At 40.0% G+C, this 23,566-nt stretch overlaps 2 protein-coding genes across 4 annotated transcripts in view; one reads left to right on the top strand and one right to left on the bottom strand.

The window, feature by feature from the left end:
* Positions 1 to 815: 815 nt before the first annotated feature.
* ube2kb (ubiquitin-conjugating enzyme E2Kb (UBC1 homolog, yeast)) lies at positions 816 to 8,959 on the top strand. Its single transcript, XM_033623409.2, has 7 exons — positions 816 to 1,049; positions 1,947 to 2,040; positions 2,152 to 2,210; positions 4,363 to 4,445; positions 4,561 to 4,660; positions 4,767 to 4,895; positions 6,567 to 8,959. The coding sequence occupies exons 1-7, from the start codon at positions 987 to 989 to the stop codon at positions 6,639 to 6,641; spliced, it is 603 nt and encodes a 200-aa protein (XP_033479300.1). The 5' UTR covers positions 816 to 986; the 3' UTR covers positions 6,642 to 8,959.
* A 1,081-nt stretch (positions 8,960 to 10,040) lies between these two features.
* Positions 10,041 to 23,566, bottom strand: part of pds5a (PDS5 cohesin associated factor A) — a 30,741-nt gene continuing 17,215 nt past the window's right edge. For all 3 annotated transcript variants that reach the window (XM_033623405.2, XM_033623408.2, XM_033623407.2), the window contains exons 14-33: positions 22,874 to 22,955; positions 22,726 to 22,774; positions 22,460 to 22,599; positions 21,196 to 21,311; positions 20,530 to 20,635; positions 20,207 to 20,367; positions 19,880 to 20,003; positions 19,514 to 19,672; positions 19,297 to 19,365; positions 18,398 to 18,534; positions 18,122 to 18,245; positions 17,492 to 17,696; positions 16,653 to 16,767; positions 16,335 to 16,467; positions 15,655 to 15,774; positions 15,339 to 15,401; positions 13,161 to 13,312; positions 12,986 to 13,073; positions 12,554 to 12,819; positions 10,041 to 10,179 (exon numbers count right to left, since the gene is read on the bottom strand). In XM_033623405.2, the coding sequence (XP_033479296.1) occupies positions 10,176 to 10,179; positions 12,554 to 12,819; positions 12,986 to 13,073; positions 13,161 to 13,312; positions 15,339 to 15,401; positions 15,655 to 15,774; positions 16,335 to 16,467; positions 16,653 to 16,767; positions 17,492 to 17,696; positions 18,122 to 18,245; positions 18,398 to 18,534; positions 19,297 to 19,365; positions 19,514 to 19,672; positions 19,880 to 20,003; positions 20,207 to 20,367; positions 20,530 to 20,635; positions 21,196 to 21,311; positions 22,460 to 22,599; positions 22,726 to 22,774; positions 22,874 to 22,955 (2,413 nt within the window). In that variant the 3' untranslated portion in view covers positions 10,041 to 10,175. The remainder of the gene's footprint in view (positions 10,180 to 12,553; positions 12,820 to 12,985; positions 13,074 to 13,160; positions 13,313 to 15,338; positions 15,402 to 15,654; positions 15,775 to 16,334; positions 16,468 to 16,652; positions 16,768 to 17,491; positions 17,697 to 18,121; positions 18,246 to 18,397; positions 18,535 to 19,296; positions 19,366 to 19,513; positions 19,673 to 19,879; positions 20,004 to 20,206; positions 20,368 to 20,529; positions 20,636 to 21,195; positions 21,312 to 22,459; positions 22,600 to 22,725; positions 22,775 to 22,873; positions 22,956 to 23,566) is intronic.

Genomic DNA, 23,566 nt, shown 5'->3' with positions numbered 1-23,566 from the left:
AAGCTTTAAGTTACAACTTTGTTGTACTGAACGTTTATTAAGTTACACTGTAATCGAGCGTTTTGCCATCAGCTGACTGTAGTTTCTTCACTTTAACATGATGGGATTTTTTTCAACCATCTGCCAGCCTGTCTGTTAAACAGTCAAAGTAGTTAAAAAGTACAATAATTCAGAATTTCCTACGTTAGTTTAATCCAATTACTTGTCTGTCAGTCAGTCGGGAGAACCTGACTGCACTCTTTTTAACTTTTATTTCACCACTTAATAAGAGATGAAAGCAGCTCCTTGACATAAGTTGATATCTAGGCTATAAAAGCAGCTGAACTGTCACAGAAAGAGTAGGAGATTAAATTTCAGTAAATGTTAGTTGAAGAGATAGTTGAGTGTGTGCATTGTAAATAGTTGAAGTGTCAGTTGGTAGGCCTGTGTAAGGTGCAATAGCAACCGAAGAGTAAAAATGAGATACATCTGACAGCTTTTTCTGTTACCTTTATATTTTGTTACACATTCAAAATAATAATAAAAACAGTTATGATTAAACTCATCACAGTCACATGTAAAATCCTATGGGTGAATGGAGATGCTAACGCTAGTAAACGTTACCAGTGATAGTAATGTGTTCAGCACATGATGAGAAATGACCTGAGGGCAGGTTGAAAAGAACATGTAGCCAGGTACCAGAGCCCATTAATGAAACTTCCAGTGTCTGCTCCGTGCAGCTGCACTGTGTGTGCATGTTCTGGACTGACTAACGCTGTACGCTGGCTGGCAGCAAAGCGGTCGACGGCAACGGTGAGCTGCCTTTGGACTGAAAAGGAGCGGTGGACGGTGAAAGTGAAAGGGAGAGCGCCCTAACTGTGGAAAGCACCGGAGCAGGCAGTCCCGTTACAAACAGACATCATAGTGAGGGAGAGAGAGTGTGTGTGAGAGAGAGAGGCCCCGGGTCTTGCTTTGAGGCAGCAGCGGTTCAGCAGACACACACAGCCATGGCTAACATTGCGGTCCAAAGGATCAAGCGGGAGTTCAAAGAAGTTCTCAAAAGCGAAGAGGTGCGGTAACGTTTCTGGCTATTTTTTACTTCCATTCTGCTCTTTTTTTGTTATTGTTTTAATTTAATTAAATTGTAAAGTGTCTGTAGCCATTGTGACAAAGACCAAAATTACCTAACGCCAGGTCCTAGTCCTGTGTTGCAGTAGGTCAGGCCTTAACACAAGAACTTTAGCTAGCTTTAGCTTGATATCAGTGTCTGGTTCAACCTCTCCTGTTATATCAGGTGCGTGTGTTCAGGCAACACCGGGGATTCAGCTCTCAACTGGCAGGCCCTCTGTTTCTAACAAACAATACCGCCTAACTTTGGGTAATTACCTAACAAAAATAAACCTGCTTTGTATGGGCTATAGCACACGCCCTATACACGGCACCATAGGTGTTTACCAACGCGAATTAGTTACTGACACTTCGGGTTAGCAGCTTTTAGCTTGATAACGGTAACGTTATTTTGACATCTCATCCACAGTTAGCATTAGCCTGTGATGTTATGATATCACGTTCACCAACTTATCACATTTATTTAACGTTAATAACTGTAGTTTCAATACGGATGGCTTGAGGTAGTTTAAAGCGTGTATTTTGTCACGCTACTGCTTGTCACGTTTTGTTATTGTGGGTTTGTAGTTATGTCAACTTTGCTAGCTTAGCTCTAGTAGCAAGCTATCTATGTTGCTAACGCATTTAAATGTCCCAACGGGTCCTGTGGAAACACCAACATTTATTTTTGCAGAAAATGACAGTTGTGCCTTTAATAGCCATCATGTCTGTAGCTTCATATTTTTTGTAAAAGTGGTTTCATACTTGACAAAGACATGTCAGGACACAGACTGTGAGCAGGGATTTCTTGAAACACAAGTGTATTTCATTGTATCCCTCTCATTTGTCCCAACCCACAGACAAGTAAAAACCAGATAAAAGTAGATTTGGTGGATGAGAACTTCACAGAGCTGAGGGGGGAGATAGCAGGTCCTCCAGATACACCATATGAAGGTATTGTCACAGTCCAGCATCACAATGACCTGACTAGATATTTGCAACAAGACTTTTCAATGTTATGATTTGCCCTGCTGAAACATTTTGTTGTTTTTCTTTATATCCAAGGTGGCAGATATCAGCTTGAAATAAAAATCCCAGAAACCTATCCTTTTAACCCGCCAAAGGTATGTGCGTCAGTTGCGCCCATCTGGTGCTGTATGTCCTTTACTTCTCTAACTCAAGTGTATTTACATGCACACTATCATCTGGTTAGCATCATGGTTTTTGAGTGAACATATTCTGAATTCAAGAACTTTGCGTCCTCCAAACCGGTTTGAGGAATTTGAAGATGCCAGCTGAAGCACTCTAATGTGGCTAGTTAACACCTTATTCAGGTTTCTGATCACTGTCTGCCATGTGCACAGGTGTGCCCTCATTTTAAGTTACACAGTAGTTTTTCTTGTCACTTAAAAGACAGTTTACAGTGATAAATATTATGGTGTCAGTTCTGTAACAGTCTGCATGCTTAAATCAAAGAGAGTCTGATACTGATAAATCAGAGGTTAAACTGTGTCGATAAATGCAGACAGAAAAGCAAAGATATCAGAGAGATGCAAGCCTACTCAGTTGAGTGGGCGGGGTCTATGGTCTGGAACCAGGCTAAGAGTTTCTGAGACGTTAAGTAATCATAGACACACCCACATACAGAACATAAGGAACCTGGGACAATTAGAAAATGGACGTATAATATATATGAAGGGACCTGAGTTTTGGTATATCATTTAAACATTGTATCTCAATTGTTGAGGTGATAGAAACAAAATCCTCTTTCACAGTAATTTTACATTGCAATATTGATATATATGGTAATATAGTAAAGTTTTTTTTTATAAATATGTTGAGTTTATTGATAAAATTATCAGAGAGGAATGTTTGCTTGTGGCTTATCCAGTGAATTAAATATCTGACACATGGGTGACTTGGTCACATTGATGCAAAGCCATATAAGAATCCAATATTGCCACAGAGCAGTTCTGCTTGTTTTTTTTTAACATTGCCTACAGTGGCCTCATATACCCAGAGAGGTTAAAATGATGGTATAAATGGCAGGACAAAAACTACCCAAATATGATCAAAACAAGGATAAGACTCGGGACCAGGGCCCTGTTTTTCATAAGCAGATAACTGAGCTATCCATATGAGACTGTTGATGATTTGACACGAGTCTAGATTTTTTGGAACTTAAAAGCTAGCTGAATTTATATCAAGACCTGCTGTCAGAGCAACAAATCCTTAACCCGGAACCTGCAAAAGGGCAGCTTTATTGACAGCTGGATCATCACCAAGGTGCTTTACTGCAGACCACATACACTAAGTGATTTCAAAATACAAATTAAAATACAAATTTTTGGTGTAATTATTATTCCTATGTTTATTTTCATAATGAAGTTACATATACATTATAAAATATAAACAGATGTTTTACACAAAAAAGAACCAATTTAAATGTAGTATGAGAAACTGTGAATAGAAATACTTCAATGCAGCTTAAAGATACTGACTGTTAAAAGACCTAAGAAGCCAGACCGCCATTTAATTTGACATTCAAATGAGTCATTTAAACACTGAAACTTACTAAAGTAAGAACTGCATAACTCACTTTGTTGTGAAGTGTTTATCAGTTGCGTTTTAAGAGGTTTTAGAAAGGTTTAATTTTCATTGAAGACTTATGATTATCACTTACAGTAAAAGTCTCTTGCATGTCCATGAGGAGATCCTCATTTCATCACGCACCAACATCACTCAGTTTGTGATCACGTTTACTGATAATATCTGATGATTAACAACCTGGAAACAGTGGAGACATGATGGAGCATGATGCAGAACAACTTGGCACCTGTAAAACTGCCAGTTAACACATTAAATGTGACTTATATCTGATAATATAGTGCCCCAGTGCATGCTGGGTTCCCAACACACTTAATGTAGGTTTAATCACATTTAATCAGCCAGTCATATGAATGGTGATCATGGTGTTAAATGATTTTACTTTTATATGCAGTATATGTAGTGCTGTTCGAGATAACTTCATCCAGGATGAACAAATCAATCCTCAAACTGCTTTCAAAGAACAAAGTTAGCTGGGTGAGAATAGACAGGGTTATTGTAGCCTGATAACAGCTTGTTAGTCTGCATTAGTTAAGCCAGATCTGAGGATCAGGGCCCAGAATACAAATGTGCTTGTAAATGTACCCATTATAACCTACAATTGCCTCTGTCTTTTCTCAGAATTATGCCATTGTTATCCAGGTAACCTCTGACATGTGTCTTTCTTAGGTGCGTTTCATCACTAAGATCTGGCACCCTAATATCAGTTCTGTGACAGGAGCAATATGTCTGGACATTTTAAAAGACCAGTGGTGAGTGAGACTAATGTGAACATTATGGCCTGTTGTACTTACATGTACCAGTGTGTCCCCCTTTTCTCAAACACTCTCAATTTACCTACTCCAACTTTAAATCTGTCTCACCCAGGGCAGCTGCGATGACCCTGCGGACGGTGCTGTTGTCTCTACAGGCTCTGCTTGCTGCAGCAGAACCAGATGATCCACAGGATGCAGTAGTAGCAAATCAGGTGAGAGACATTTTTGTAAACCAACAGTCTCTCTCTCTGTCTACCCTCACTGTTTGCAGTGTCTCCTGATAATGAACCTCTCTGAATTTTCTCTCTGTTTCCTCAGTATAAGCAGAACCCAGAAATGTTCAAACAGACTGCAAGGCTGTGGTCTCACGTCTATGCAGGCGCTCCTGTCTCCAGTCCCGACTACACACGTAAAATAGACAAACTCTGTGCCATGGGCTTTGATAAGGTCAGAACCATTTCCTTTTTTTTTTATATGTTTGGACAGAGTTTGGGGGTTTGGTTTAGTGGTAATGTTGATACAGTTAGTCCTAATACTAAATCAGTAGATTGCCAGAAAATAAACCGGCAACAATTTTGATAATCAGTTAATTATATGAGTATGTAGTTGTTGTTGTTTTTTTTAAATATTGCAGTTTTTCTCAGTTCTCTGTGATTAAAAACGTAAATATTTTTGGGGTTTACAGGCTGTTAATCTGACAAAAGAAGACATTTGAATTAGTGATGCAAGATATATATATCAGGCTAATAATGGGAAATTTATACCATTATGTATTATTCCACTGATGAAACTTAAGCCAGTAAATAGAGCCAATAATGCAAAGCCAAAATGCTTTCATTGACTTAACAAGTGCAGCATCTACACAGTCCAGTACAGTAGGTGGCCACCAATACACACAGAAAAGAGGAAGAACAAGCACACCATGCTGACTGGAGAGCCAAACATGTTGTCTCCTGTGTAGATGTGTTCCATAGTTTCAGAAGAAGACAACAAAATTGTGCCAGGGGTTTGATCCCGGATGGCCCTACACCTCACCCGAGCAGCAAACTTTCTGTTGCTGCTGTTACACAGGTTAGACCCAGCTCTCCACCTGGGGAACGGTCACTTCAATGTCTGCCCCGTTAGCATAAGCGAACATAGCAGCAGCAGCTAACATCTGACACAACAAATTCACACCGACACCAAAACGGTTTGACTGTCAGTAACTGTTAGGTTATGTACAATGCTGCAGTTAGCTGTGTGTCACTGTGTGTGTGTGTGTGTGTGTGTGTAGGCAAACTGTCAGCAACTGTCCCCTGCGTGGAGCTCACACTCCTGCAGCAGTAGTGTGGGTAGGCAGGGGGGCTGCAAGCTGCAAAGCACAAAGCCTTTATTTTTGTATTGACAGATGCACTTTACTTTCTGTTTCAATTAATTGTGTATTGATGTACTATGCTGGAAAAAAATATGGAATGTTTCAAGAGTCAGAAACCTTAATTTGTTTTTGTTGTGTCAACAGTAGTGATATAAATTAGATTTGGTCCTGTCAGAGCAATGGAGTATTAAATCACCTGCTTTTGCTCACCACATCTTAGCTTTTTTTACGCTCAGGGGTGCATTTACTACTGGTTATGAACTTCCTTTTAAAATTCAAAACTTAGCGGTTATCTTATCAGTATCAGCCATGAGAAGCAGGTAATTATAGTATTGACTGAAAAAACTCCCTATCTTGCATCTCTAATTTGAGTATGTAACCTTAAACTCAGGGAGCTTATGATTTGCATTTCTCTTACTGTACAAAAAATTAGCAGTAGATTAATCAGTAATGACAATAGTCGTTATAATAATTAGTTGCTGCCTTATTTGACAGCGTGCCTGTCAGAGTGAGCAGGGGTTGAGTTTCTCTGTGCTTAATGTCAGAGAATTTCCTCTGAACAAGGCCCGTTTTATTCAAACATAATTCCCATGAAAAGAATTAATTTGATTTGTGTTTTCTAAAAAAGCTGCTCAAAGGATTGACATGTTCGATGGTCATAATAGCACATTTTAAATTAGTTCTTTCAGTTTTATTATAAACTCAGATCTTGCAAATGACGTTCAAATTACAATAATTTAAAATTGTTTCTCCCTCAAACACAGAATGCAGTAATAGCAGCCTTGTCTTCAAAATCTTGGGACGTGGAAACGGCGACAGAGCTGCTCCTCAGCAACTGAAGTGCAGCCAGATGTGAGGATCCCAAACTCCCTTCATCATAGCATCAGCTCCTCCCCGGCATCCATTCCACCATTGCCTTTTGTTACACAGACTACACCCCATTCACCACAGCAGTCTGAGCCTTCTTTTATAACAAGTTTGTTTTGCTACAAACTCAACACCGGTAGCACCACAATCGCCAATATGCACACCACCCTGTTGCCTCTCTGACCCCATCTGTCCATTACGCTGTGTCGTCTCTTCCACTAACTCCAAATGTGTATCCTTGTAAAGCCACCAAAAACCTTCAGTCATGCATCTTGTCTTCCATGCCCTTTATTCATATTGACTCTGAAACTTTCTTTCTTGTCTCCATTCATTTTTTGTTCCTTTTTAATATCGCAAAGAATCAAATAACTGCCACTGCCTGGTGGGTTTTCCAGGTTTAATTGTGAAGGAAATCCTGCATACTGCTCTCACAGCACATAACCATTTACTCTCTCTAGCAACCAGTTGGACCTTATGTTGGATTATTTTCTTCTATGGACATTTAATACTATAAAGGTCTAGCTGCATTCGATTGACTTGACTGGATAGTGTTCTGCAGTGAGCAGTGTGATGGATTTTTCCTCAAGCTTATCATGGATGCTTCAATCACCTGCAAAAGTTTTTTTTTCCCCCTGTCTGTAGAATTAGAGAAGATCACACAGACATCCTCAAAACATCTACACAGAAGGAAAAAAAGTTATCTGTAAATAGATGCGTGTAAATTTGAAAATACAATGGGGATATACTTTTTTTCTTACATGGCATTGTAAAACAAATTATTTTAAATATAAACTATGCCTAGTTTACAATTATATGAAGAGATATCTTTTTATGGTTTTGTGATCCAGGAGAAATCCCTCTGAATGTCCTGTTGTTTTTTTTCTTCTTTTTAAGATTGTTTAGGGGTGGCACAACCAAAATCCTGGCCCTAATGGGGACAGGAGGTGACAGCCAGCTCAGGCCCCCGAAGGTCACATTACATGCCACCTTTTCTGCTCCACCACAATCCAACCTTGTCTTTTGTTGTTCTTGCATGTTCTATGCTGCCTTTTATTTCATTTGGCCAAATGATGTGGTGACGGGGATGTCTGTTCCGTTCAACATCCCTTCAGACTTGTGGAACTTGATAGACTCTTTCTAATCCGTGGAAAGAGATACCTGGAAGCTCTGCTCAGCAAGCCACTAAAGCACACCCAGTTTGACATCCGTAGGGAACCAAAGCCTTTTTCTGTCAAGTATGTTGCTGGAAAAAAATTCTCTTCTGCTCCGAAACAGATTCGCCTCGAGAAGAAATGAGTGATTGTGAATGTTTGCAATGCTGTGGTTTTTTTTTTTTTTTTGTTAAACTCATTTCAGAGCAATCACTTTCAGCGACGTTATTTTGAGCCACGGATTAAAGGATGTGCTCACCCTCTCAGTCCTGATGTTGATCATTAAGAGGGGGAGCTTTATCATGAATCACTGATCCAATCCAGCAGCACTCAATCAAAACTTTGGCCATATACATATATATGTAAAGAGAGAGAGGTGTGTAGGTAACATCCTATACGCCCAAACATGCTTTACTTGCAGCCAAATAAAATGCTCATTGAGGTCTTTGAATGATGTCTTATGAGTAGTAAAAGAGGCTGGAACTCCTCTGACGTAGATCGCAGGCCTGCAGTGTTTTCACACCTTTTGATTTGAGCTACATGGACTGTAAAGAAAATGCTCAGCGTATAGACAAGTGGGGTGTTGATGAATCCTCACACATGGCTTTTCTGTTAAGAGAATCTTCCTTTTGCTTGCCCTCCAGCTCAGCCCCTGCCAACACGGCAGCATATTACAGTACTACATGGAGTTATCGCGCTCCCTCTCCACTGATGGTGAACAATTTCCACCAAGAGCCAAAAACGAACATAAAAAAAAAGGATTCATAGTCAGAGGTAGAATGCGCACACACCATCTCCTTGACTTGTAAATAGTCCAGTTCTTGATAAAGAGCTGTCTCGTTATCACTAGAGTACACCATTGATGGCTGGATCTATATTTTGTAAGAAAAAGAAAGGACAAAAAAAGGAACAGAGGCCCCCTCCTCCCCGTCTTCCTGGTGTTCTCACAATGTACAATATTGCACGATGATGAAGCATAGAAAAAAGGGGCTGTTGCATCTCAGTTTCTCCATTTGGATTGAGACTTATTTTCCTCTTTTGTTTCCTTGGAAGCGAGCATCAGCAGTATATAAAAAAAAGCATGGTTATTTATTGTGACAGTGTCATGTTTCTTTGATTAAAAAAAAGTGGAAAATCAAGTGTGGTTTGTCTCGGTGTTTTCACAACTGCACTTCATTAACACGGTGATCTGGACAAATTCACTGCATGTAACATCTAAAGGCATTTATTTTCTGGAAAAAAAAAAAAATTAAATATGATCATGAGAATAGGCAAACGTTTAACTACATCAAAAATAAGTCGTCATCAACACAACCCGCAAGGTTTCCACTCACTCGATGCTTAAAAGCAGGCTTTTACCCGGCAAAGTAACTGACAGAAGTACAAAAAATATTTCATTGTAAAAGAGGAACAAAAACCTGAACACATACTTGTATAGTAATATATCATTTATGCATTCCAACGTGAACTTCAGCAGTAAAAAAACAAAACGGTAATTCAAACCCAGCTCAGTTTCAGAGCCCCTGACCATTCTTGGGGAAGAGCTTGGAGCACAGTATCCAGAAATGTTAAACAGCCTAAATTTGTCCATTAACACACTGGAAACAAACCAGAAGGCCTTTAAAAGCATTACATGTTGCAGTTAAGAGGCCACAGAGTTTCTACAGGGCCATATGACGCTATAACCAAGCTAAAGCACCTCAACATACCAAAGTTAGAAACCTAAACATACCAAAGTTTATAAAATTTTGGTGTTGGTACATCTGTTAAATGCACAAATCTTATGCTATGATGTTCCCATATTTCAGCCATTTTGTAACTGTCTTGGATATTGAAAAAGTTTAACTGCAAAGTTGCACATGGGTATTTACAAAATACAACTGTGTAAGTAAATCTGGTGAGCTCAAAATAAAAAATTGTGCAACAGAGACACGAGGAGGAAGAGGTCCGGAGACATACAGTGGGATTTTTCCCAGGGAATTTAAAAAAAGCAACCATCATAACCAGATTAAAATGTTTGTAAAATGTCCATCCCGTTTTTTTTTCTTCTTAAAAATGGCTCCACAAAAGAAGCAAAGAGCAACAAACACAAAGGAAAAAAATAACATGTTTTTTTGAGTAAGACCTACATACAATGAATTTCAAATCATGACTATAAGGTATTTAAAACCTTCTAGGATGTCAGTGGTGTGTGTCTGCATATGTGTGTGTACAAGTGTGTGTTTTAAGAAAGGTCCATAACGTGTCCAGGAAAGCTTTAGAGTCAGAGGAGCATGTACGTAGGGGTTGGGGAGGTATGAGGAAGAGTCTGGCCCATTCTCTACAGTCTTGGTTTCACCTTCACCGGTTTCCTCTTTACCTGAAAGACAGCAAAGTTTGGATTCAGTGTCAGACCTATCATCTCTTTGCTTTTTACCTGTCAGAGACTAACACACAATGACAACCTAACTGATGTAATCTGTATCTGTGGCTGGTTGCTTGAAGAATAAGATTTTTCTCTGAGAGGGAGTATGTAGGATCCATAGGATTTAGGGCATCTAGCAGTGACGACTGCAGATTGCAACCAGCTGAATGTTCTCCCATGTGCTGAGTGTGAACTCATGGTTGGAATTATATCAGTGTTCATTGCCTAGGAGGTTTAACAGGGGGCCAAATTATCCACAGAGTTCTCTTCCTCTCCTCAATAAACAACAATCGGCTCATTAGAGGAAAGCTGCTAGATGGGCTGCTAGCACCTGCTAATGTGTGGTTTACCTTTTTCTCTGATAACTTATGATCCAAGTGCTCAGGAGGTTTTTACTGGGAGCTGAATTATCTGCAGAGGTCTCTGCTTCAAGGTCAAATATCCCTGGTGAATTAAACTGGTAAAAACACTGAATAAAGCAGTTTCATGTTGGGGGGGAGGGGGGGACACTTTTCCAATACTGCTCATCATGGAGGGGCTGCTAACTACAGTGGCAGATGTGAAAAAGTGAATGACCTTATCTTCAGCCAGTGTTTGGTTTGTCCGTTCTGGGCTACTGTAGAAACAACATGCCATATTCCATAGAGGAGGACACACTGCCTATGTAGATATAAACTGCTCATTCAAAGGCAATGAAAAACACGATTCTTGTTTTCAGGTGATTGTATACTAAAGAAAATACTTATATTCCATTTCTGACAATATATCCCCCTTAATCCTACACACACTGGACCTTTACATCATTAGAGAAACTAAAATTACCCCCTTGCGGACACCCAAGATTAGTGTCACCAATTCAGTGACCAACCAAATGTCTCCCATTCTGTTCCTGAGTTATGACGCTAAGTAATGGCCAGAAAAATATTTTATGCAGAATATTATGATGTCACAGTGAAGATGACCTTTGACCTTTTGGATATATTAAGTTATCACTTCATCATTTCATCCTACTAGACATTTTGTGAAATTTTTGAGTTATGGCCAAAAACATGTTTTGTGAGGTCAAGCTGACCTTGACCTTTTGAACACCAAAATCTAATCAGTTTATCGTCGGGTCCAAGAGGACATTTGAAGAAAATTCCCCAAGGTGTTCTTGAGAGCTCGTGTTCAAGAAATTAAACACTGAACATACGATCAGACGAACAACCTGAAAACATAATGCCTCTGGCCATGGCTGTCACAAGCATAGAACCTTAAAAGAGAGAGTACATGTTAGCAGGTGCTGGGCAAGCAAGCTGTCTGCGTATAGTTGAACAGTGTTGGAGGAACACATCTGCAGCTGCTTACTTCTGTGTTTTTACTGGTTTTAATCACCTGGTCTGTTTATTTAGGAGAGGAAGAAACCTCTAAAGATAATTCAGCTCATGATAAAAACCTCCTGAGAAATGAAAACTAAAGGAAATCTAACCAGGAGTTCAAGCTTGGCACACAGAAATTTCAGCTGGTTGCAGTCTGATATCCTAAGCGCTAGATGCCACTAAATCCTACACATTGCTCCTTTAACAAATTTATTGTAGTTAGATGAGATATAAGACTTGGATAGTCTAGTGTGGCCCTGTAACAGGACACATCCTGGATTAAACCAACTCACTGCCAGCTCATGTTGGGCTCTTGTTGTTTGCCAGGGGGGAATTTCTTCCTTGGTACCTCCTCTCCTTGTAGACTTGGTATCTCCCTGGCTATGTGTGTTGGACCAGGCTGCAAAGCTGCTCTGCCTTTGTGTGAGGGGGTTACTCTCTCTGACCGTCCTGCCACAGATAACACCTTCTGGGCTGGACTCCAGCTCTATCTCAGTGTCACCCTCACTGCCCAGAAGGACGACAACTGTCCCTGCAGCTCTCCCTGTCTCTTCTCCAGGCTCCCACTTTCTCACTCTTTCATTCTCTCTGCTCACAAAAGGCCACCCAAAGAGAAAAAAAAATTGACATCTGACATCAGATTTCTGTACATCCTCAGGATTGGATTCATTGGCCATCCGTGAGACAGACACAAACTGGAAGGACAAAGTTAAATGCACCACTGTAAAGCATTTTGTAGTCAGTTTCTTATTTCATCATTTATTTGCCAAAGCTAGGATAAGCAAAGCTACTAAGGTAAATTCCATCTTGGAGCCTGTGTCCACGTAGCACATTTTTTATGAAATGATGAAATGAAGTTCTCCCCAGCACCTTGCCGCTGCTTTTGTGCCAAAGAAAAAAAAGCCATGTGGACACACTCCCTTATGTTACTTCTGCTGCAGCTTTCCTCCCCTTCTCTTCTCCTCTCTCACCTCTGTAAGTCAATCTGTCTCTTTGTCCCTTCGTCATTCTGCTGCTGCTGTTTTGACATCTTGATGTTGATTGACTCTGCCGATGGGTTGGAGTTGGGGTCAGCTGCTCTCTTCCTGCCTCTGCCAGCTCCACCTCCTGTCGGTGCTGCTGCTCCCTCTTTTTCAGCCACCGCAGGAGCAGCGGCAGCTGTTTTAGGTGGACGGCCACGTCGTTTGACAGGTGCTTCTGTCTCAGAATCTGGGGTCGCATTCTGAGATGGCTCCTCCTGAGAGGGAGAGAGAGAGAGAGAGAGAGAGAGAGAGAGAGAGAGAGAGAGAGAGAGAGACAGACAGACAGACAGACAGTGAGGAGAGCTCAGTCAAGACAACCCCCACTTAACACTGCAGTATGTGTGGTTCCAGCTGACATCAGGTTGTCTTCTCTGAGCTTACCTTCTTCACCTCTTCAACCTTGATGACTGGGTTCTCGTTGTTTTCCTGCGCTCGGCTCTCTGATGACTCAGTGGCAGCATTGCTGTTACTACAAGACATATTTAAAAGTTGAGGCAAGTCGGATTCTTGTCAAGGTCTATGTGCCAGTGTGTGTGTGCGGTGTGTGTATCTGTACCTGTTCTTATTGATGGTTGAGGAGCTGAGTGGGGTGGAGTTGGTGCTGGTGTTACTGGCTGTGTCTGAGGCTGTGGGGGTCTTGGTGAAGATCCTCCTCCCTGGTACCGTCAGAGGCTTGTTCACAGCTCCCAACACTGGAGCTGGTTTAGGCTGCATCAAGAAAGGGCGGAGTTGTAGAGTGCAGTTTAAGGTATTTAGTAGGGCCATAATGGTACATGTATTTGTGTCGAACCGTTCAGTACGCGACTTTCGGTTCGGCACGACCCTGTACCGAATTACTGGGCGCAGGATATTATTTTATTTTATTTTGTTTTATTTTAATTCCGTTTTTGCGAGCCGAACCATTTAAAATATCTAGTTCCCCGACGGACATAATTGAGTGACGGACCGAGTCCAACCGTAAATCTCCGCCTTCACTTTGTGCAGCACATTCTCACATTTTGACAACATGGCAAGTGAGCCTGACGAACCTGAAGACCCACCCACAAACCTTAAGTCCTCCGTTTGGGAACACTTTGGTTTCAGGGTAAAATACGAAGATGGAAATAAATAAGTGGACAAGACAAAAGCAGTGTGCCGACACTGCAGAACAGCGGTCGGGTATGTACTTGGAAACACGTCTAACATGCTAATGCATCTAAAGCGACACCACCCGAGTTTGAACGTTAACCGGCACGACTAGAAAAAGCAATCTGGTGCAAACTACGATATCGCCGTTGTTTAAAAAGAAAGAGCATTTCCCTGACCATCGTGCTAAAGAAATAACCAACGCCACTGGAGTTGAGTAAATTGTTTAAGCTGCACTTTAGATATAAGCATGGTTTGTTTACTGCACTTTAACAAAGTGGGAAAGCTAAGTAAGTTCCTAGTAAAACTGAATCTGAGCAGGCTTTAAAGCTGACCAGCTGCACTATACTTTTTATTTTTATTGAGTAAAACTGTTAAAGCAGAAATTTATATTTATATTTTTCATTCAAAAAATGTGTTAAAAAAAACAGCAGGATTTTATTTTTCATTTTTATATTTCTATTTTCATTCAAACAATGTGAAAAAGCAGGATTTTATATATATTTGTTTCATTCAAAAATTGTGTAAAAAGAGTTAACTGCTGTGGTGGTATGTTTTAATAAGGTTACCAATAAGTAAAAGACATTTAATAGTTGTCTATTTTTTTCATTACTGTACTGAAAAAACAAAACAAAACACGAACCGTGACTTGTGTACCGTTACACCCCTAGTATTTAGCTGGTAAGCATCTGATAGTTTAGATTCCTTACAATTATGTTGTGTGTAGAAATTACAGTTCAGTGATTACAGTTCAATGCATCACTCAGTTATCTCTGCTCATCTTTGCTACATGTATATCTTGGACCTTTAAAGTCATTTGATGAGGGCTGATGACCTAAGCATTAATATAGTTACATGATATACTGATACTAGAAAGGTATCACAATATCCTGCCATTAAAAACAGTACAATAACCCATTTCATTAGTATTGGTACTAAAGAATGACAGTGTGTTAATAAGAGCCATATTTATGAGTTGCATTGCCGTGGATGTGCAACTGCAGCACTCTGCTTCTACTCCTAGTCCCTGCAGGCACAGTGGACTCGCCAACTTTTTTTCTTTATCACATATGCATGCTGCAGCTTTCATGGTGACAACAAGAGGCATGGCTGCAAATACGTGCGCTCCTGACGACCATCCATGGCTTGTAGAGAAAGCAGACGTGAGGAGCAATATGGCATAATTTCATTTACATAGTTACAATCAGGGCGAGTTCACAGACACCACAAAGTCTATCCATAAAAAAATCTTTAAACCTATGCAGACCAAAGTTACTAACACAGCCAAATTGGCAAAGCATCTCGCCAACAGACATGCTGACCAGTCGCAAAGAGCAACAATCAAAATCCTAATTTTGGTATCATGACAACACTGAACATTATACTCATATACTGAGAATATAATTATCTATATGCAGATGATTCTAAACTCACAATAATACAGGAAATCTTTTTCACCTTCACAGTTTAACAAAAAATGTCAAATTAATGTTTACCCCATCATCATGTGTTCTTTCAAGTTAAACCACAATCATAACAATGTCGAGCATTACAGCTTATAATGTGGCATTTACTGAGGGCATTCAAGCATCAAGTGTTTTGCATTTACCTTTCCAGTGAGCAGCATTTGTCTCATCTCTGTCGTAAGATACTCTTTATCATTTTTGAAGTCCTGTTGAAGGAAAATACAGAAAACTTTAAGTAAGCATAAACGGCAAAATCACGAAGCTCTTGATTTTGTTATTAATCTTTTAAGAGTGTGCCCATATCTATTTTCCACAGAGTGGATAAGTCAGTCTTAAGAAGAGTCTGAAATGCTTTATCTCCAAGAGGAGAGGAAACAGTCTAAGTACAGGTTTCATTTATGTTTCAGATGTTTGATATCTGTTTAAGTATGTGTGTGTGCACGCACATGTGTGTATTACCTTGTCCTGTACGAGGAAGAACTTGGAAGGTAGGACGGGGTCTTTGGGAAAGTCCAGGTGACATGCAGTGCTCTTGTTGGCGATCACGAAGAGAGCGACATCACAGACGATATACAGCTTCTGTAACCATGACAACATGAGACACACTGTTAAGATTGATTGATAAGGATAGGTGACTCGTCCCAAAGAGTTTTAAGCTTACTGTTTTTTCTGACTTGTTTTTAATTTACAAAGACTGCCTCCAACTGGAAACAAACTCCCCATAATAATTTTAAAATACATAAAATATATCTTATTATATTAAATATTCAATATATCATTATTATTTATTCAAAAACATTATGGACACAAACTGGATTTCCTCAAGACTATTCCTTCTCACTGTGTTGTTTCAAGTTATGCTAGCAGGATAACACACTGCTATTTTTGACACCTTTTACATGCTCACAATAAAGGTCATTCAAAAGGACATTGAAACTTGTAAGTCTCACCTCGCTGGATGAGTAACTTTTAATTGTGAACATTTTAGAGATGTGTGTGACTGTTTCTGATGCTTTTCTGTTGTTGCTTGTTTGCCATGACGTGTAAGCATGTGTATATATATATATATATATATATATATATATATATATATATGTATGTGTGTGTGTGTGTGTGTGTGTGTGTGTGTGTGTGCATACCTCATTGGCCTTTGCGTCGTCAGGACATTGTGCATCCTTAGTCTGTTTGATGTTCTCCACCATCTTCCTTAAAAAGGCATGACTGTTGTTCTCATTTTTGGTCATCAGCACTTCTAGCATGAACCACAGGCACCTACGCACAGAAGCACAATGAATACGGTGCATGCCACAGCTCCAGTCTGTGCCACTTGTACATTTTTAGTATTTAAATCAGAAAGAATATAAATTGTTCTTACAAATTTAGAAAAATAAGGACTTTTTAAAGACAAATTCTCAGCTGTGTAACCATAGTCAGGGATTTTATATGTCAACACTCACTCTTTGATGTCTTTGAGCTGTTCATATTCATGTGGTTTTGTGAAGTCTGGATCGTGGGCCAGCAGGTGGATCATATAGGGAACAACATACTCAGGTAGGAGGGAGACAAGTTTTTCTGTGGGCAGAAAAAATTAACTCATCACAGTGTCTATTAGTGTGTTTCTATCCATCTGTTTGAAATAATGCACAACAAAATATTGCTCAGGAAGGGTTTTCCACTTGGCTGAGGTAGAAAATTGGTGTAGAGACACAAATAAGATGCAACAAAGTGCAATTTAAACAGACTTAATAAATGATGGATAGGAAACATGTGAGTTAAACTTTCAATCTAGTTTCAGCTCCACTGAAGAGACTAAAAACTGCAGCAGATGAAAACATCAGATCAATGTGGAGTGATGAGGTGAGAGTAAACTACCTCAAATTAACACATAAAATAAACTTTAATGCCATATTTCTATCATGTTTTCCACATCCTTAATGACTGTCTAAGATTTGACTGGTATTCTTATAATTACGTCATCTCGCTGCACTCTTTTCTTTTGCAATGGTTTAATAGCACCCGATTGGAAAATGAGTGCCACAAACTGTTACATAAATTCACCCCACTCCTAATATTTACATAACAGTGGAGGCAGAGACAAGCATTCACATTTTCTTTGGCTGATATTCTGGAAATTCTGTTAAAACCTGCGCTGACTCTAGACAGAAACTTGCTGTTCAATAAATCCCACATTAAAAACTTCAAAGTTGTGTTCCCCAAAGTGATGGTGACGATGCAGTTTGTAATTATGGAGCACATCAAGTTTCAGCATGAAAACATCCACAGGATGAACACCGACCCTGAGCGAGTGGGTTTTGCTTGATGTACTCTCTGCGGACGGAAATGTTTTTGAGGAGGCACTGTCGGGCGTGTGCGCGGCGCTCCTTCACCGGGTCCTTGGCACACAGAGCGAAGACGGCGAGGTACTCCAGGGGCAGCAACAGTTTGACGAGTGCCAGGTGCAACTTCTGAGCAAAGATCTGACGAACCTGGTAGCACTCATCCTGTAAAAAGAAAGGAGCAGGCTTAATTCAAATTCAATTCACACAAGCGAGTAAAGAAGATTATTAGTGTATCGGCTAATGAGAATGTTTGCTTTGATTCATGTAGTTCACTGTGACTGTATCTAGTGACATGTGAAATGATATTTCATTGTGCACATATGCAGTACATCATGCATACTACAATGGGCATTTTTTCACAGCAGATGTTCTGACATATCATAGAAAGAAAAATACAGGAGTTTGACAAATTACATTAATGATGGCTTCATGCTGACAGTGAGCCGGTACACACAATACTAAGCTAAGCTAAATGGAATTCAGCCATCATTCATTTTCTAATATACACCTGTGCTTCTCCTACTGTTACGTGTCAAAATGTCTTCTGTTAAAAAGCCAATAAAAAGTTATGTAAAGGCCAGACTGACATTGATGACGAGACCGCAGAGCTGAAACTGTTCAGGTGTGATGATGTCATGGTAACAGGGCTCCTGGGCCAACTTCATAATGGCTCCACCTGCAGCCAGCCTCAGACGAGACATGTCTGACTTACTGTGAGGAGGCAGAAAATTAAAAAGAAAAACAAGACATAAACAAAGACATAAAAATATAAATCAGTTTACCACAGGTAGATCTGTTATCTGAAGTTAAAATAAATTATTTTATTTTAACAGCTGTACTGAGACCTTTGAGCCGTGAGTTACCTGATCTTCTTCTGCTCTGTGAGGTCTCCCTCGCTGACCAGCATGGCTGACAGCAGGCGCAGGGTGGAGTTTGCTGACTTGGATTGGTTGTTCTTCATTCCTAGTAACCAACGCACTAGCAGCTTGATGGCCTGCACCTGGGGAACCAGGAAGAGCATGAATAACTAGGAAAAAAGTCTTTACAACTTCTTTCAGTTTTTTCATTGACAGTTTTGCACCACTGCTATATAAACATCTCCCCATGCACAATTAACTTTATGCCTATGCCTTAAGCAGCCAGAGGCAGGGACGAGCAAGACCAGCCTCATCTGAACAACACAAGATAAGGGCATTCTGATTGATCGACCACTGATCATTATCAGCAGATATTTGTTCTAAATAATGTGATGGCCGATCATAAGAGCTGATCAGATGAAGCAAAACATGCAAGACAATTTCTCTATGTGAAGGTAAAATAGCTCCACTGGTCTGGCGGTTCTCACAAACTGTAGCTCACTCTGAACATTCACTGTTACATTCATGGTTTACTGCTAACCTGACATCCAGCTCACCTGCCTGTCTCGAGTCACAATATTGATTGAAACACTACATGTCAAATGTCACCCCTGCCTCCACTTGCAGGAGTGACTGTAATTGCTAGATATGGGTATGGATATTGGAAGCATTTTGTTAAACATAACTCAACATCTACAACTGTGTACAAATATGTATCTAAAGCCCTTCTCATGTCACCGGCCAACCTAATATCTTTTAGAAGCGCAAAATACAACTTGCACACTTTAGTGCTGCTGCTGGAAAAAAAAATTTTAAGGGCAACACTGCTGCAGTAAAATAAAAAAACTGAATTAACAGACTATAAATGACATGAAATAAATACCACAGAAGTGTTTGCCTCTTACCTTAGCTAGGACCTCAGGTGAAACTTCCTCGTCAGTGGTCCACAGCTTCCCATTCTTGTTTCCCACTGACTGAAGACAGAAAGGCACATCACAGTCACACTCTCATTCTTTTTCTTGACTTGGTATATTTGCTGAAATTTGTCATTTATAATCTGGCATTTTTGTAAAAATAAAAAAGGTGTCAAAGGTGTGCAAGTGTGTGTTGATTTCCACACACCCTGTCATTCATGAGCAAGTCCTTGACAATGAAGTTAGCTACAATGGACTTCATTGGTGAAGCAAACTGATCTGGGGCCAGCATAGAAATGTGGCCAAGGGACACGAGGGGAGTAATGAGCTGCTCTGGGACATCTGCATTCAGACTACGTGACAGAGGCTGGGGGTGGAGGGGGAAAGAAACAAGCAGTGTGAGTGCATCTGAACAAAGAAATGTCAGTTAAAGAGTACATTACATACAGGATAGATAAACAGTGGAGAAGAGAATTATGTAAACAGCAAGTTCAAAATGAATAAATACATTATTGTCTACTTGTAAAACAAAATGTATCCCTGAAAATCAGCGAATTAGGAAATGGTCACCTACCTCAAAAATCTGTGCGAGCTGCACCTCCTTATTGTTAAAGATGGCGTGGATACAGTGGACAGCCTGCTTGGCCTGGTGAGGTGTTCCCCGCTTAGCTTTCTGATGCAGGATGGGAATCAGAGTCCTGATGGAAACATAACAGACATTGGAAGGAGTCTCATAAAACAGATCGTTTCTTTTCATTCATCCAGATGTGGACCACATAGTGCCAGACATGTGGATGATTTGCCCGTAGATTCACAAAGCAACAGACTACTGTTTCATTGAAATCCTTTCTGTTAGAATTTATCATTAACACTTAAAAGTAAGAGTTAACATCTCTCTTACGATCGTATTTGCTGTAGCTCTGTCTCAATCTTCTGCCCTGTGTTTCTGAATATCTGGATGGCTGCCTCTGCCACTTTTTCATCCTCCATCTTCAAACACTGCAGCAGAGACTCGTAGGTTTCTGCCGAGTGGAACGCTGTGGGGTGGGTGAACGACAGAACCTACAGGAAATGAAACCAAGTAGATGTTGTTTACTATCCAACATTAAAAGCACAATCCATCCTTTAAGAGTGTGACAGTCTTTTGTGTGAGCAAGCAACCCGTCACTACTAATAACACACTCATTACATTTTACAACAGTATGCTGGGTCCATGCTCTTTACCTTGAGTAGCTCCAGGCCAGAGCGGATGGCGGTATCAGGGGTAACGCCCTCCTCATCGTCATCAGCTGTGCCCTCGATGGACTTGTTCAGCAGCTTCACCAGAGCACTAAAAGAAAACAAATGGACTATTATGACCCCTTTGGTAATATAGCTGAAACGTGTGTTACATGACAAACTGGAGCAAATGTAATTGAAATTGTCACACAGCCTAAATTAAGCATCTGAAGTCACTTAGTACGTGTGTTTCCCTTGTCATGGTGTTTTTCCATAAAGCGGAAAGGGTTAAACCTGTTCCCTGTCTAAGGCCTGCAGGTACACCTTACCACCACTAGGTGTCTCAGTGAATGAGAAAAGCCTGTTAATGGTATTGCACAATGACACAGAGACACGGGTAACATGAAGCTCCCTATCACTGAGACAGGCAGTGCTGCTCTGCCTCACTGTATTTGTGTACTGTACAAAAAAAAACACTTAAATCTGATGGAACAGGACTAACAATACAGTTTCATCTCTTTCAATTTGAATCAAAATGCACTCTTAACCTTTTCTAAATATTACTGGTATTAGAACTTAGACTTAAACATCTGCTGATATTTTTAGTATGTTGTGAAATTTGAAGAATAAATCCCAACTTTGTGTGTTGAACATGTCAGGAATGTTTCTGACCTGATGGCCTCAGAGTCGATGTGGACGGGGGCGATGCGCTCCAGTAGGAATTTAACCATCTCCAGGAATGGGTTAGTGGGCTGCTTGGGGAACGTCAGCTTCCGAGTGATTTCCCTCTGCGCACAGTACAAACAGCTTGAGGTTATCACCAACACTCATGGACTTATGCTTATAAATCTGCGCGTGCATTTACGCCAAGGTTTCTATTGTTAAATGTAGGACAACCTTACTAAAGTACCTTCATTCTTTGACCCTGAATGTGTGCTCTGATTACAGTTTCCTATTTCATTACCTAACATTCAAACATGAGTGTGACTTGTTAGCTGCAAATCAAACATGGTGGAGTGGTGTTCTCCGTAACTCTTTAATAATAATGTGATAGTTGATTAACACCATGAAGATAAAAACAAGAGTAGCAGTTGCATGGCTTGCTCTGTTAAAGTAAACTGAGACCAAGTTTTGATGAGGTGTTAATCAATGCTGTATGTGTAGAAGCTGTTCCTTTTATAGCATGGCATCAGTTCCTGCTACTACAAAATTAAATTTTCATTTTTAAGTGACTGCACCTTGAAAATGTTGATAAAATTAACTATTTTCAGTGACTACCACAATTTCCTTCTCTAAAACATCACACCGAACAAAAATATAGTCTTAAAGGGATTTAAAGCTACAGTGTAAATACAGGCTAAAAAAACAAACAAACTCAAAGCACTGTTGTCTCGCTAAAGATAGAGAGTGAGTGTGAGTGTGTAATGCTAAATCAGGGTGTCTACAGGTATCAGACACTTTAACTTAATGCTCTTTAAGAACTTTTCAAGATAAATTTAAGGCCAACTTTAAGACTGATTTTTGGATACATACATATTTTTTTTTATTCAGGCATTGCAGTATGCATTGTTAGAACATATATAGTCCCATGCAGAGGTAGCTTTTATGTAGGAATATGTTTATTAGAGGGAGTTAAGTTAATCTACATTTTGCCAACAGCTAAGTCAAAGTATAAAAGTAAAAAACAGTATTAAGGTCAGTGGTAGGTTTAAGGATTTATAACATCAAAAACGAGGACCTTCACACAGAAGTAAATAAATTAATAAAAGGAAGGATACATTTAATTAGATGTTAGTGGCAATTAAGATCTTACAAATTCAAATTTAAAACTACTGAATTACTTAAAAGGCCAAATATTAAAAAAATGAATTAATGAGGTGTTAGACTTCTTAGAGGACCTGCAGACACCCTGTAAATGGATGAGTGTTTCTCTCACCACACAGATCTCAGCTTGTTTGCAGGAGCAGGTCGGGCTGATGAGCATCTCCAGCTGAACTCTGAGCTTCTCGTCCTCACCGAGAACCTGATTGAACTTCTTCATGAAGTCCTGGGCCTTTCCAGCGTCTGGCAGATTTTCTGTGAACATAAAGAAGAGCTTAATTAGGCTCACATTACGTGTAAAGAACCTTTACCATTTTGAAGAAATAACAAGGCAGGTGGATTGAAGGTGTACTGTATATATTTGTGCAGCTTCCGACTTACTGGCAATACTCATCAGCTTCCCGAACATGGCTGTGTTATTAGCCTCAGACTACCATGGGAAAGAGAGAGGAAAAAAGTTAAACATATTTCCATCCAAAAACACAGAGGAGATGGATAGTTTTGTATGTAAATGTGAGGATCAACACACCACTGGCAGCTTGTGGAGGTCAAGCAGCTCTTTGACGAGGCCTCTGAGCATGTTCTGACACTTCCACATCTCATTCAGAGCCCTGAGAGCAAACAATACACCAAAAGAGCAGAGAAGATGTCAGAGATGGCAAAAACAAAGGTGATGATCAATATGCTGTGCTTAAGATATGTACAGTATATGCTGGACTGTTAATGTGTTGTTTTCATATTGTTAGTGGCAGGGCTGGGCAATACTGGAAACTGGAAAAAAAATGCAAGTTTTTTGCTGTAACGTATCATTATGATGTAAATGTTACCTGCACAGTGTAATGGCAGTGATTCCCTTATATGCACTTAGCAGCACCGTTACACTGGAAAATGCCCACTGCTGCAATTTTTTTTTGTTTTTTTGCATGAGCAGAGGAGAGAAGAGACAAGGAAAGGAGCAGAGGGCTCCATCCTAAATCTTCACAAACGTAGTATTAATTTGTGCTACGGACACTTCATACCAAGGTCAATACACACACCTGTGAGGAAATCCAGAAACTTTGTGCTTAATTGATAACGTCAGCACAACCATTATAACAACAAGCACCAGGTAGATGTCAACAATGGAGCAAGCAATGCTAATCAAAGATTTTCCTATGCCAAAGTGAAAACACTTCTGCAACTTCACAGGAGTATCGCACAGTAACGTTACAGCAATCTATGG

This window comes from Epinephelus lanceolatus, chromosome 3 (genome assembly GCF_041903045.1).
Source record: "Epinephelus lanceolatus isolate andai-2023 chromosome 3, ASM4190304v1, whole genome shotgun sequence".
NCBI classification, from domain to species: Eukaryota; Metazoa; Chordata; class Actinopteri; order Perciformes; family Serranidae; genus Epinephelus; species Epinephelus lanceolatus.
Note: the sequence above shows the minus strand (reverse complement) of the source record. Positions and strands in the feature narration are given on the sequence as shown.